The sequence below is a fragment of the Cnephaeus nilssonii genome (genome assembly GCF_951640355.1).
Source record: "Cnephaeus nilssonii genome assembly, chromosome: 13".
Lineage (NCBI taxonomy): Eukaryota > Metazoa > Chordata > Mammalia > Chiroptera > Vespertilionidae > Cnephaeus > Cnephaeus nilssonii.
The window spans coordinates 78,061,681-78,075,229 of record NC_137084.1 but is presented as its reverse complement, the minus strand read 5'-3'; the positions used below and the strand labels follow the sequence as shown (position 1 = coordinate 78,075,229).

Here is a 13,549-nt window from a genome sequence, read left to right as displayed (position 1 = left end):
ACAGAAATGACAAACTATTGGAAAAGTATGTACGGCTTTCTCTTATTTAAATCTCCTTAAAAGAAAATCTGTTTTTAACAACAATGCAGTGTGGGCTTATACATATGTAAATATAAAATGTATAAACAGCACAGCCACTAACAAATCTGGGTGTAGGAGGGAAGGCAAAATACATCAGAAACTAAAACTGAACTATCATTAGAGATAGTCTTACAAAAATTATAAGAAATACTACATACAACACCATTAATGTGGAAAGATACAAAAAATGGTTGATTTTTTTGAAGGATGTAAGGTATCCACATTGACTTCTGAGAAAGTAGAAAACATGAATAGAATAGCCATAAAGGAAATTGAGAAGGGAATAAAAGAGTTACTTCTAAGACCCCAACCCTATATAATAAAAACCTAATATGCTAAGTGTCCGGTCATCCGGTCGTCCATCCAACCAAAACATAATATGCTAATGATATGCTAAGGCCACTTAACCACTCACTATGACGTGCACTGACCACCGGGGGGGGTGGGGGGTGGGGGGGTGGAGATGCTCTGACTGGTAGGTGAGCTTGCTGCTGGGGTCCGGCCAATTGGGACTGAGCAAGACAGGCCAGACATGCCTTGGAGCCCTCCTGTAGTCCCTCCCTGGCTGGCCAACCTCCTGCATCCCTCCCCAGCCCCGATCATGTACTGGTGGGGTCCCTTGGCCTGGCCTGTGCCCTCTCGCAATCTGGGACCCCTCGGGGAGGGGGGGTGGAGTTCAAGAGCCGGTTTCGGCCCGATCCCGCAGGCCAGGCCAAGGGACCCCAATGGTGCACGAATTTGTGCACCAGGCCTCTAGTAGGTATATAAATGAATTTAAGTCTTCTAGAAACAGAGAATTCCTGTATTATTCAAATTTTTCCCAAGGCACTGAAAAAGATAAGCTTATCAACTCGCTCTACAAAACTAGTAGAACCATAATTCCAGAAACAAATTAAAGATTTTTTAAAGAAAGCCTAATGAATACAGATCAAAAACTTCTTAAAAATTTGAAAACCAAATAGAATTCTAGAGTGAATTAAATGCACAATATATTGAGATACATTGTTTTAATAATAAAATGCAATAATGGTTCAAGGTTAGCAAATCTATTTTTAGAAAGTTTTCTATGTTGAAGCCTTCTTTTTAAATTCAATTATTTGATAAATGTTCCTTCATCCATTCATCAAATATGTACAAAGTAGCCCTGTCTGGGTGGCTCAGTTGGTTGGAGTGGCGTCCCATACACCAAAAGGTTGCACGTTTCCCAGTCAGGTTACATATCTAGGTTCAGGTTCCATCCAAAGTTGGGGTGAGTAGAGGAGGCAACTGATGGATGTTTCTTTCTCACAGGGATGTTTCTCTCTCTCCCCCTTCCTCTCTCCCTAAAATCAAGAAAAACATATCCCTGGGTGAGGACTAAAATAAAAAATTTGCCTGGTCAATGTTTCTCGGTGGTTAGAGCATCAGCCCGTGGACCTAAGGGTCTCAGGTATGATTTCCGGTCAAGAGCACATACCTTGGTTTCAGGTTCAAGCCCCAGCCCCAGTTGGGGCCCATATGGGAAGCAACCAATCAATGTTTCTTTCTCTCTGTCCCCTCTCCCTTCCTTCCACTCTCTCTAAAACTCAATGGAAAAAAATATCGTCCGATGAGGATTAACAAAAAAAAATAAGAGAAAAATTTGCCAAGTATATTTATGCCAGGCACTGGACACTGCAAATTTCAGTAGTGAATAAAATATGGTCTCTGCTTTCATCAAGCTTAGATACACAAATAAAAAGAAAATGAAAATACAGTATAAAGGCTATTAAAGAGAAACATAGTAGTAAGAAAATACATAAACTGATACTTAAATATTAGGGTACTGTTGGAATAACCCTGTTGTGAGGAGTGCCCAGTCTAAGATGGTGGCAGTTGGTAAAAGGAACATGGGCCTTACAACATAACTAGAAAGTGGTATAAAGTTTATGGTTGATTGGATGGAGAAGGGTAGTCAAACATTCTTTGGGGGGGCGGGAGAGGTGCCTTAATATACATCCTATATAATAAAGAGCTAATATGCTAATTAGACCAAACAGCAGAACGACCTCCTGGACGAAGCCAGGGCTGCGAGGGCTGGCTGGGGCTGCAAGGGCCGAGTCCCTTGCACAAACTTCATGCATCAGGCCTCTAGTTATGTATAAAAAGATAAAATAAGGGTCAAGCAAATTTGGAAAATACAAGGTTAAGTATAAACAGATTTTTTTTTTTTGTTAATCCTCACCGGAGGATACTTTTCCATCGATTTTGAGAGAGTAGAAGGGAGTGGGACAGAGAAACAGCGATGTGAAAGACACAATTGATTATCTCCCATATGAGCCCCAACCAGGGCCAGGGATAGAGCCTGCAACCGAAGTATGTGTCCTTGACCAGAATCGAACCTGGGACCCTTCAGTCCACGGGCTGACTCTATCCACTGAGCCAAACAGGCTAGGACATAAGCATATTACTGGAGTGCTTGTCAGCAGCTTTATGGTGCTGTTTTTTATCATTCTCTTACAGAAAGTCAGTAGTAGGTTTGCCAAACATTTTATTACAGAACTCTATTTCACAGAACATGTGAGTAGTATTTCATAGAACACTCTGGAGAAGCTGCTCTCCTGCAATCTCCTTCTTACTCCTGAAGTTCTCAACACCTACGTAAACTGTTCACCAACTAGACTCAACTCTTTAGGAATGTCTTGTTCTATCCCTTTACACAGTACACTTAGTTACTTTCAATGAGGTGCGATTAAAGTGAAAAAGATTAACTGGAACCTCACAGGTGTGCCCCAAAAGGCACTGGAAAAAGATTCTGAATCAGGATCACCTATGAATCAATATGAAAGAACCTGACCCACAGGTAAGTGGCAATAGAGCAGTATTAACCTTTGTTAATATCTACAAATGCTACTGAATTGTCATGACACTTGAAAATAAGTTTATTGGAAAAAATCCTTCTATTAAACTGCTTGAGATGAAAAATTTGATCTTCATGCTCTCTATGCTGAATGGTTGAGTAGCTCCATTTACCTAGACAGAAAAAGGCATGCATTTAAAAAGAGGAAACTTGAATGTACATAAACTCCTAGAGACCAGGGAGAGTATAGTACTTGGAACAATAATCCACGTGTCACTGGAAGTCTGACTCTAAATACTAAGTTCAATATGTACAAAACGTTTATTTCTAAGATGCTTGAAAAACTGATATTCTTTTTTTTAATTTCATGTTTTTTATTTTAAAGAGAGGAAAGAAGAGGGATAAAGAAACAGAAACAAGGGAGAGAGACAGAGATAGAAACATCCATCAGCTGCCTCCTGCATGATCCTTTTGTGGATACAGCACACCACCCTGGCATGTGCCCTGACTGGGAATCGAACCAGTGACCTCTTCATTCATGGGTCCACGCTCAAGCACTGAGCCATACCAGCCAGATGAACTGATATTTTTATCACCAATCACTGAATAAAATGTTGCTAACTTTTTGTGTACAATGTCTCTATAGTGACATTAAAAAAAAAAAAAAAAAGAGCCCTGGCAGGCGTGGCTCAGTTGGTTAGGTGTTGTCCTGTCCACGGAAAGGTTGCTAATTTGATTCCAGGTCAGGACACATGCCTGTGTTGAGGGTCCAAGCCCCAGTCAGGAAGCATGCAGGAGGCAACCGGTCCATGTTCTGCTCTCATCGATGTTCCTCTCTCCCTTCCTCTCTAAAAATCAATAAAAATATTTTTAAAAAGAAGACACATACTCCTTTTTATGTTTTCAATATATTAAAAAGTAACAGTACAAAAATGCTAGTTATTAAAAAGGATCCAAATATATCAAGGAGTGAATTTGTATAAACAAGTTCTACAATTAAAGGGAAACAACTTGATACATAAAAGTTTTAACAGGATTTAAAATTTTTAAAATCAGAATGCGTAAGACTTAACTCTTTCAAATGTTCAAACATAAAGACAACATGTACAATCCCTATAATAAAATGTGTCCTTGCACACATACCCTGGGCACTTTAAAAAATTGTAAATTTTTAAAGTTTGAGTAATAGAGGCAGCACTTAAAGGCTTTGTGAACCTTTTCCCAAACAAGCATACTTTCAGTAAATCCTTTTATCTGACTCTGCATTTGCATTTTTGTTCTTCCTGAAAAGGAGAATTTACACTAATACTGAATTTTTAATTTAAAAAAATACATTTAGAGATATTTAACTTCCTGAGTGACTTCAGTTATTCAGTCAAACATGATTTAATGAGAAAATTCTAATATTTTAAAATGAAATAGGAAGTGTAGATTTACACTTGATATCCAATTAGGGAAAAACTCAAAGAGCATGTCACAGAACTTACACTTACATTCTTCATGAAGTTAAACGATATGATTATTCACAAACTTTACCAATAATCTTTCTCAAATGTTAGTAAAACAAATCATTGAAATTACATTTTCTCTTTTGTTAACAAAATACTACCGTATTTTAAACTACCAACTTGAATGTTTTCTATCATATACACAAAATGTGATTCACTAATAAGCAGGTTCTTGCAATACAATAGATAATAGATCATTAAAGTATTTGCTTTATGATACAACCAATACATATAACATGTGCCTTCCTCAATTTCTAAAACGATTAGGAATTGTGGAACTTTCTTTTGCATAAAACCCTTTCCTCTTCATGAAACCCTGAGGTGAAAGGTTATCAATGTAAAAACTGTAATCATAAGTCTTCTCATTTCTGTATCAGACTATAGCTATGTTTAAAAATTTTTATAAAGAAACGTGGCAACTTATAAAACTGCTTTGTACAGTTTTAACAAAACATTCCCAGACCAACTTAGTCCAAAGGGCCTAGGATGACTCTATAAAAACAATGTCCTTTGGACACTTGTTAGTTTCGAGATTAATGCCACTTTCCAGCTCTACTGCTGTCTCTTCTGTTATCGTGGTCATGGCTCCAGCCATCGCGATTCCTGTCTTCATAGAAGTAATCATCTCTGTGTCCTCTATAATGCTGTTCACGGCTATAGTGTCTGTCTACAAGGTAGGGATGAGAACTCTGCCTGGTTTTACGCAGTGATGATGGCGTATCTTGACGCCACTGGGAGCTTGAAGACTGGTTATAACTATGATTATGTGACTGAACTGATGGGGAAAATCCTGATTGATCAAGATGTGGAGAACCAAATTTCCCGCCATATGGCATCTGTCTCAAAACGTTGTTCATCTGAGGTAAGACAAAAAGAAGGAAATCGTAATTGCAAACATTTCTACATATCAAAGCCAATGGTTAGTCACAGTTAACCAAACTAATATAATAATAGAAAAGCAAAATCACTCTTGCCTAGATGGATCTTAATTTAAATATAACTAAAAGTAGTACAATACAATAGCTTCGTTCACTCCACTGTATAGCTACAGGATATTTGTACATAACTACCACTCCTTGCCCTCACGGAGACGACTTAGAAGGGAAGAAATCCTACAAAATGACTATAATATGGATCACTATGTGATGAACATATAAAGAGCCATGAGCTCAGTATTATTAGGAAAGGCTTCAGGAAGGTAGCATCTGATATAGGTATCAAAAGCATGAATGGGCCATTTTTAGAAAAATATTTTAAGGAGGTAAGTATGCCAAGGAAAGAAAACTGTACAAACAAACACACAAAAAAACACAAAACAAAACAAGGAAACACTGAATGGGTTCACAGAATAGCAAATAAATTCTGACTGAAACACATTAAAGATCTCCTAACCAGTAAATGGACAGTAAGGCTAGAAAGATTTATTTGAATTACAAGATGAAGTGCTAATTAAGTTGGCTAGAAAATTCTGATTTTATCTGCAAACAATGAAAAGTCACATCACCAGGATGATAAGCAAAGCAGAATTATATTAAATTTGAAGCAGTGTGTGAGATGGACTACTGAGGATAAAATGGAGAAATGTACTAACTGCCTAGGCAAGTGGTTCCCAAATTCTATGTGTGAATAGACATTAGCCAAAGATGATTTTCTTTAATGGCCTACAACAAATGAGACAAATAAAATGTATATAAAAGTTAATTCCTTTATATTGGTCTCAAAATTTTACTTTATTTCACCATTATATTTTGTAGACCTGTGAAATTCAAAAGGGTAGGAACCACAAGCCAAAACTGTGATTTGGGCAAAGAAAATAAAAAGAAGTGTGTGTAAGAAAAAGAAAAAAATAAAAGGAGTTGGCAACTGAAAGGAAACAAAGGTGAAACATCTCATGGAGATATTACAGAAAAAAGGGGAACATTCAAGGGGCAGCTAGTTTAGAAGACTCCAGTATATTAAAGTATTGATATTCAGTATTAAAGAGAGTATATGATTTTAAAAAGTCACTCAGCATAGGGTTGCAAGAACAAGAATGAATTTCGAGTATTTGAAACACACACACACCAACTGTGAAGAAAAATAAAAATGTGAAATGCAACTCTATCTATCTTCAATCCTTAAATATATATTTAAGGTCAGTGAAAACTAAACATGTGTGATCAGGAGGTCATGGTTCGATTCCCGGTCAGGGAAGAAATCAAGATACCTTGAAACAAATGAAAATGAGAACACAACCCAAAATCTATGGGACATAATGAAAGCAGCCCTAAGAGAGGTATTCATAGTATTTCAGGCCTACCTTAAGAAACAAGAAAAATCTCAAACAACCTAATTCTATACTTAAAGGAATAGAAAAATAACAACAAAGCCCAAAGTAAGAAGAAAAAAATAATAAAGGTCAAATCAGACATGAACAAAATAGAGTTTAAAAAAGAACAAACAAAAGATCAATGAAACCAAGAGCTCTTTTTTTTTAAAAGACAAACAAGATTGACAAACCTTTAACTAGACTCATCAAGAAAACAGAGGACCCAAATAAATAAAATTAGAAAAGATAGGACAAGTAACAACTTACAATACAAAGGATTGTAAGAAAATATTACAAACAACCGTATGCCAACAAATTGGATAGTCAGGATGAAATAGATAAATTCCTAGAAATATACAATCTTCCAAAACTGAATCCAGAATAATCAGAAATCTCAATAGAGAGATTACAACTAATGAAACTGAAGCAGTAATCCAAACTCCACACGTGCCAGAATGGCTACTATCAACAAACAACAAGTATTGGCGAGGATGTGGAGAAAAGGGAACCCTTGTGCACTGCTGGTGGGAATGCAGACTGGTGCAGCCACTGTGTAAAAATAGTATGGAGTTACCTCAAAAAAGTAAAAATGGAACTCTTATACCCAGCAATTCCACTTCTGGGAATATATCTGAAGAAACCCGAAACACTAACTCGAAAAAATAGATGCACCCCTATGGTTCACTGAAGCGTCAATTACAATAGCCAAGATTTGGAACCAGCCCAAGTGCCCATCATTAGATGAGTGGAGAAAACAACCTGTGGTACATTTTATACAATGGAATACTACTCGAACATAAAAAAGAAGGAAATCTTACCCTTTGTGACAGCATGGATGGACCCAGAGAATATTATGGTAAGTGAAATAAGCCAGTGTAAGAAAGACAAGTACCATATGATTTCACTTATATGTGGAATCTAATTAACAAAATAAACTACCAAACAAAACAGTAACAGAATCAGAGACAGAGATCAGAATGATAGCTGTCAGAGGGGAGGGGAGTTGCCATGTTGGGTGAAAAGGGTAAAGGGATTAAGCAAAGAAAAAAAAACAAACTCATAGGCACAGACAACAGTATGACAATTATGAGAGGAAAAGGGGGATGATGGGAGGTAGAAGAGAGGAGAGTAAAGGGGGATAAAACGTGATGGAAGAAGACTTGACTTGGGGTGGTGAACACAAAATACAATATACAGATGATGTTTTATAGAATTGTACACCTGAAACCTATATAATTTTATTAACAAATGTCACCCAAAAAATTCATTAAAAAAAAAGAAGAATCATCTGAACATTTTAAGTATTTTGTTTTTTACGTAATAAATTGAAAAATCAGCCTACCACTGCTTGTTTCTGAAAATTTTCTGGAGAAGAGAAAGCTCTCTGAATTATCTGTGGTGATGGAGTCATGTTATCCACAGTCCTTTCATGTCTGCAAAAAATAATAAAACAACATTTAATCATTCATTCAACAAGAATTTACTACATAACAATCATGAGCAGACACAGCTCTCAAAGGAATGAACAAGACAAGGTTATTTGCTCTCATGTAGCTGGGGTAAGGATTCAGACAATAAGACAGCTTCACATAGTTGTAAGTGATATGCTGAATGACTAAAGAGAAAGTAGAGATGAGAGAGAGAGGATTCTATTTTTGCTTAGCTTGTCAGGGATAGTCTTTGTAAATAGACATTTGAAGTGAGAGCTGAATAACAAGGTTACCTGGAAGAAAAACATTCCAGCTGAGGGAAGGAGTAGTAAGGTGTCAGCAAACTATAGCCCATGACCAAATCATTTTTTGCAAACAGTTTTATTAGAACATAACCACACTCTTTTTCATGCATTAGATCTAAGTACATTGTCCTCTTTCAGGTCCTCAGTCATTTATATCATCTTTCCTTGTTACAACTTTCTCCAAGCACTTTCTACTTCTTTCTTAGAGAACTAATTATGAGTAATTAAAAGGGTAGTCACAAAATACATATATTATGTCACTTCATCTAGACTTTAAGCTCCACTAGGCAGCACATCAGAGTGGCTGGGCTTGATCATACTGCCTGGGTTTGACTCCCAGCCCACAATGTAAGAGCAGTTCAGACTTGAACAAGTTAACCTCCAATCCTCATTTTCTTCATATACAAGGAAGACATAATAATCCCTACCTCATAAGACTACTGTGAAACATAAAGATCATAAATGCAAAAAACTTGGTAAAGAATATACCAGTGAAAAAACTGTCCCTGGTAAAATTTCTGCCTCCCCAAAGCAAATAAAATTATTTAAGTAAATAAAAGAGTGTGGTTATGTTCTAATAAAATTATTTAAGGTATCAAATAAATATGATACCTTTCTTAACCCCCAGGAGCTGGAAGGCATTTTAGAGATCATTTAATTCAATTTCTTTTCCTTACAAATGTAAGGATAGGAGCAGAGAAATGAGCCTAGTCAAGATTACACAATTGGTAGAGGCAGACCTAGAATCCAATTCCATGAACTCTTAGTCCAATAGCCTATTTACTAACATGTATTTTAAAACTGCAAGTAACCAATTAGTGGTATAAACTAATTTAAATTTTAAAAGATAAAATAAAATGTAAATTGAGTACATTGCAAGTAATAAGTGTAAGTAATATTTTGCGAAATTTTGTTATATAGATGTATATTTGGGTGTGGGTATGTCTTTATAAGTGAAAATAAATATAGTTTTATATATATATCTGTTTTAAGGGGATTATATATAATTTATACATCTACAGTCCCCTTAGAATAGATATATAAATAACTATAATCCAACACAGCAAATAATATAGCACAATAAAGAGATAGGAGCATTAAAGAGAAAACCAAACATTATGCATTCTGAGATTACTACCTAAGAAAATTCCTGATAAAGGATTTAACAATAGGTGAGAAATATTACCTGTTAGGAGATGTGGAGGTAGGGCTTGAATTTCCAACATGATGCTGGGAATATGACAAACTAACATCCTGTGAGGCATGGCTACTTCCTAAAATAAAATAATTTGAGAAATTCTTCTTGATAGAAAATTTAATTGGAAATTTTCTCTCTCCCACCCCAAATCACTCCAAAAAGGTACACATAAGCTAAAAGAGAAAAACCTCAAATGCTTTAGAGTTTCATCAGAGTGAAAATTCTAAACGTTCATTAGCAGATATATCCAAAACAAACAGTCCCAAATAAGGGAATATCTGGTGTATAAATATCCACTCTATCATAATATTCTGATCCTCACACTAAATTGTAAGACTGGACACATGCAAAGTTTCATTCCCACATGATCAAGAATCAAAACTTATAAAAGTAAATTACAAAGCAACCAGGAAAAGTATTTTCACCTGGCTGGTGTGCTCAGTGGTTAGAGTGTCGCCCATGCAGCAAAGGAAAGGGTCAAGGACAGGGACCTGGGTTTCGATTCCTGAGCCCCTACTGGGGCTTGTTAGAGAGGCAACCAATGGATGTGTCTCTCACAGGGCTGTTTTTCTCTCTCTCCCCCCTCCCTTCCTTCCACTCTCTCTCTGAAAAGCATTGGAAAAAAATATCCTCTAGTGAGGACTAGCAACAACAAAAAAGCATTTCAGAAAATAATTCTTGTTTCTTTCATAACATGGACCCAAAACCCAAGTCTTTCTAACAATAAAGTTTATGTTCTGTTAACTAACCCAAGCTGAAATTTTAAACTAAGTTTTTAAATTACAACTTTCAAAATTCATGTTGTCAGTGTTACCCACAAAGCTTACAGTAGTTTCATCCATAAAGGTTCTTTAAAACGGAATAAAATTTAAAAAAGCCAAAGCAGCAAATAATCCCTCTCCCCAAACAACACAGATTTAAATATCTTAATGCTGCAATTGAATAGTGAGTTACCTGATCTAAACTGAATTTTGATGGGCCTTCCAAAAAGTTTTATTCCATTAAGTAGATTCATTGCATAAGGAACAGATACTTCATGTTTGAAATTCACAAATGCAAACTGCTTTGGTTTACCATCCTTATCTTTTGGAATTTTCACTTTTATTACTGGCCCAGCCTATAGACAAAAAAAGAATTTACAACTTAAATAAGGCAATTTCAGGAGAATATTTAAATTTTACAAGATTAAAAACAAAAGAAATGTAATCAGGAACTCTAACAAATACATACACACAGATTTCCATTTCGATTAGAATAAAGATCCTACAGATACATTACTGAAGATTAATTTATTTGGGGTAGGGAACCCTTAACGAACTAGAAACAATCACTGAATTTACATTTCTCAGCACTTTACAACTTTAAGGAGATGGCCAACAACCATCGGCATTCCCTCTGTAGAAATTAATGTTTATCAACAGTAGTTTCTTTGGACAAAAAAATTCAGTTTTGTATGCCTTAATCAAACTTACCAGTGGTTGGGGGGGAACAGGATACTTCCAATTTTTAACACATTGTAATACAGAAACACCACAATGCTACTTTTCCAGGGAGTATTTATGACGCTATTTTAAATATCTTAATGCTGCAATTTTGTAAGAAACTAAGTGGAAAAGACAGACTGACAAGGAAATTGAAATATAATTTGTCAGACAAACTAAAGACAGTGTTTTAAGGGGAAGACGTGAAAAGGAGGAACAGAAAAAACACTGTTCTCTATAAATGTCTTAATCACTGTGTTGTACACCTCAAACTAATATATTATCGTTTGTCAACTATAATTAAAAAACTAATTAAAAAACAAAACAAAACAAAACACTGCTCAAGAGAGAACCCATGTGTATTACCTCCCTGCGACCCCTGAATGTTTGGCTCGGAAATGCTTTATTGAGGATCCTCCCACCACCTTTGGTCCTCACTTCCGCGAGAGCTAACTAGGGTTCGACACCCACCGACGCCTAACGCAACCTCAGGCCCTCCCGGCCCAGCGGTAGGGTGCTCGTCCGGACGGCCCAGCGGGCACGGAAGGAGCGGGGAGCCGTGGGGCCCGGCCCTACGCCAGCGGAAAACGAGAGGAAAAGGCCGGTCCCAGCCGCTTACCTGGTGGAAAAGCTCGAAAAGGAGCTCCTCGGTCACTTTCGTTTCTAGGTTGCCCACAAAGAGAGTACGATCCGCTTCCGCCGCCGCCGCCCCCATCTCGGCGTCGCCCCCTCCCGAGAGAGGCCGAGGGGTCGCCGCTGACGCTCCCACTGCGCACTCTCGAAAGCCCACGACCCGGCGCTCCCAGGCGTCGCCGACGTAAACGTCAGTCACGCTCGCTCCCGCCTGGCGTCGACGTGCGCTGACGGAGTGCGCAAGCTCGCGAGGAGAGCGCTCGTTGAAGGCTGCGGCTCCCAGCATGGATCGCGGAGCAGGCCCTCTCCGCGCCCGGCACGGGCTGGACTGACCGGCGGAGCGCGGAGGCCTCCCTGAACCGAGGGACGTGAGGCAGGGCCGGCGGCCGCGTTGGAAGATGGCCCTGAACGACGTGTCGTCCCTGTGCGCCGGCGACCGAGGGAACACGGTGGCCCACCGCGCTCCCCGCGACGGCCTCAGCCCGCCGGCTTCAGCGCTGGCGACGGTCTCTGGAGACAGCGCCCTCGTGGCCAGGCCCGAGGCGACCCACCCGGGACTTCCTCCTCGGCCAGACGTCCGGACCGAGAGCCGTCGGGAGCCTGGCAGCGGCTGGAGCCCGCCGCGCTCAGTGAAGGGAAGGGACCCGGATGGGCGGCGCCGAAGCCGCGCGGCGAGGTTCTCCCCGTACCCGACCCCCGGCGCGGAACTGGACCTGCTGCGGAGCGCGCGGCGCGGCGACTGCGACCCCGGCCCGCGTTTCGGCTTAAAAAGCATACCGCCCCGCCCCCCGATTAGCATGTGAACAAGGCCTCTAAATTAATCCTTTCTTGGTGCAGTCGCAATCTCATTTTTAAGGGGAATATAAAAATACGTACGAGTCTTGTTAATATAGCCTAGCACAAGGAAGATGTTATTGCTGAATTCAGATGGGGTTAAGCCGCTAAAATGATTAGTTCGGGAAGGAGGGAGAAGACTTTCTTCTTAGCCCTAAAATTGAACTAATGGGAACACCCTTCCCAAAGGTCAACAATCCTTGTATTCACCCTTGGTGCACGCCATCCCCCACAATGGCTCCACACTTCTCTCTGCACAAGTCTTCACTCCCTGGCAGAGTATCCTGCTCTGAGACTTGTAATTGAGCTTTCTTAACTGCCTGCCTTTCCTCACATTATTCCCTCTACCTTCACTTCTGTTGGCGAAAAGGAAATGCTTCAATTTATTAATCTGCTTATCTTCCCCCGCCCCAGGGCCCAGTAATCCTATGATCTTGTCCTTAACATTTACCCTCGTCCATCTCCCTCCTTCATCTTAAGGAATATTTACAAACTTCCATCTCAACCATACTAAAAACAAAAGCAAAACCTAAACCTCGATATTCTCAAATTATTAAGTCAGTTTACATTTCTTTGCCAAAAGCTCCAAATGAATTTTTGCACTTATATTGGTCATTTTAATATTTGTATCCAATTCCAGCTTCCTTAATCAAAACCTGTCGTCTCAAAATTACTGAAATTGATCTTCCAGCCTCTGTTAAGAAGCTGTTCACCTACTCACTTGGACTTTTTTTTTTTTAATTTATTGATTTTTTACAGAGAGGAAGAGAGAGGGATAGAGAGTTAGAAACATCGATCAGCTGCCTCTTGCATACCCCCTATTGGGGATGTGCCTGCAACCAAGGTACATGCCCTTGACCGGAATCGAACCTGGGACCCTTGAGTCCACAGGCCCACGCTCTATCCACTGAGCCAAACCGGTTTCGGCATTCCTTGGACTTTCTTGTTTGTCC

The 13,549-nt window shown here is 39.0% G+C and overlaps 2 protein-coding genes across 2 annotated transcripts; one reads left to right on the top strand and one right to left on the bottom strand.

Annotated features, from left to right (window-relative positions):
- Positions 1-853: 853 nt before the first annotated feature.
- Positions 854-11,954, bottom strand: RBM7 (RNA binding motif protein 7). Its single transcript, XM_079788190.1, has 5 exons — positions 11,749-11,954; positions 10,603-10,765; positions 9,637-9,724; positions 8,058-8,148; positions 854-5,264 (listed from the first exon to the last, which is right to left on the bottom strand). Exons 1-5 carry the CDS (start codon positions 11,842-11,844, stop codon positions 4,941-4,943), a joined length of 762 nt encoding a protein of 253 aa, XP_079644316.1. The 5' UTR covers positions 11,845-11,954; the 3' UTR covers positions 854-4,940.
- Positions 11,955-12,030: 76 nt separating this feature from the next.
- On the top strand, positions 12,031-13,409 carry LOC307109463 (uncharacterized protein C11orf71). Its single transcript, XM_079788191.1, has one exon. The coding sequence runs from the start codon at positions 12,161-12,163 to the stop codon at positions 12,563-12,565; it is 405 nt and encodes a 134-aa protein (XP_079644317.1). The 5' UTR covers positions 12,031-12,160; the 3' UTR covers positions 12,566-13,409.
- Positions 13,410-13,549: the final 140 nt, after the last annotated feature.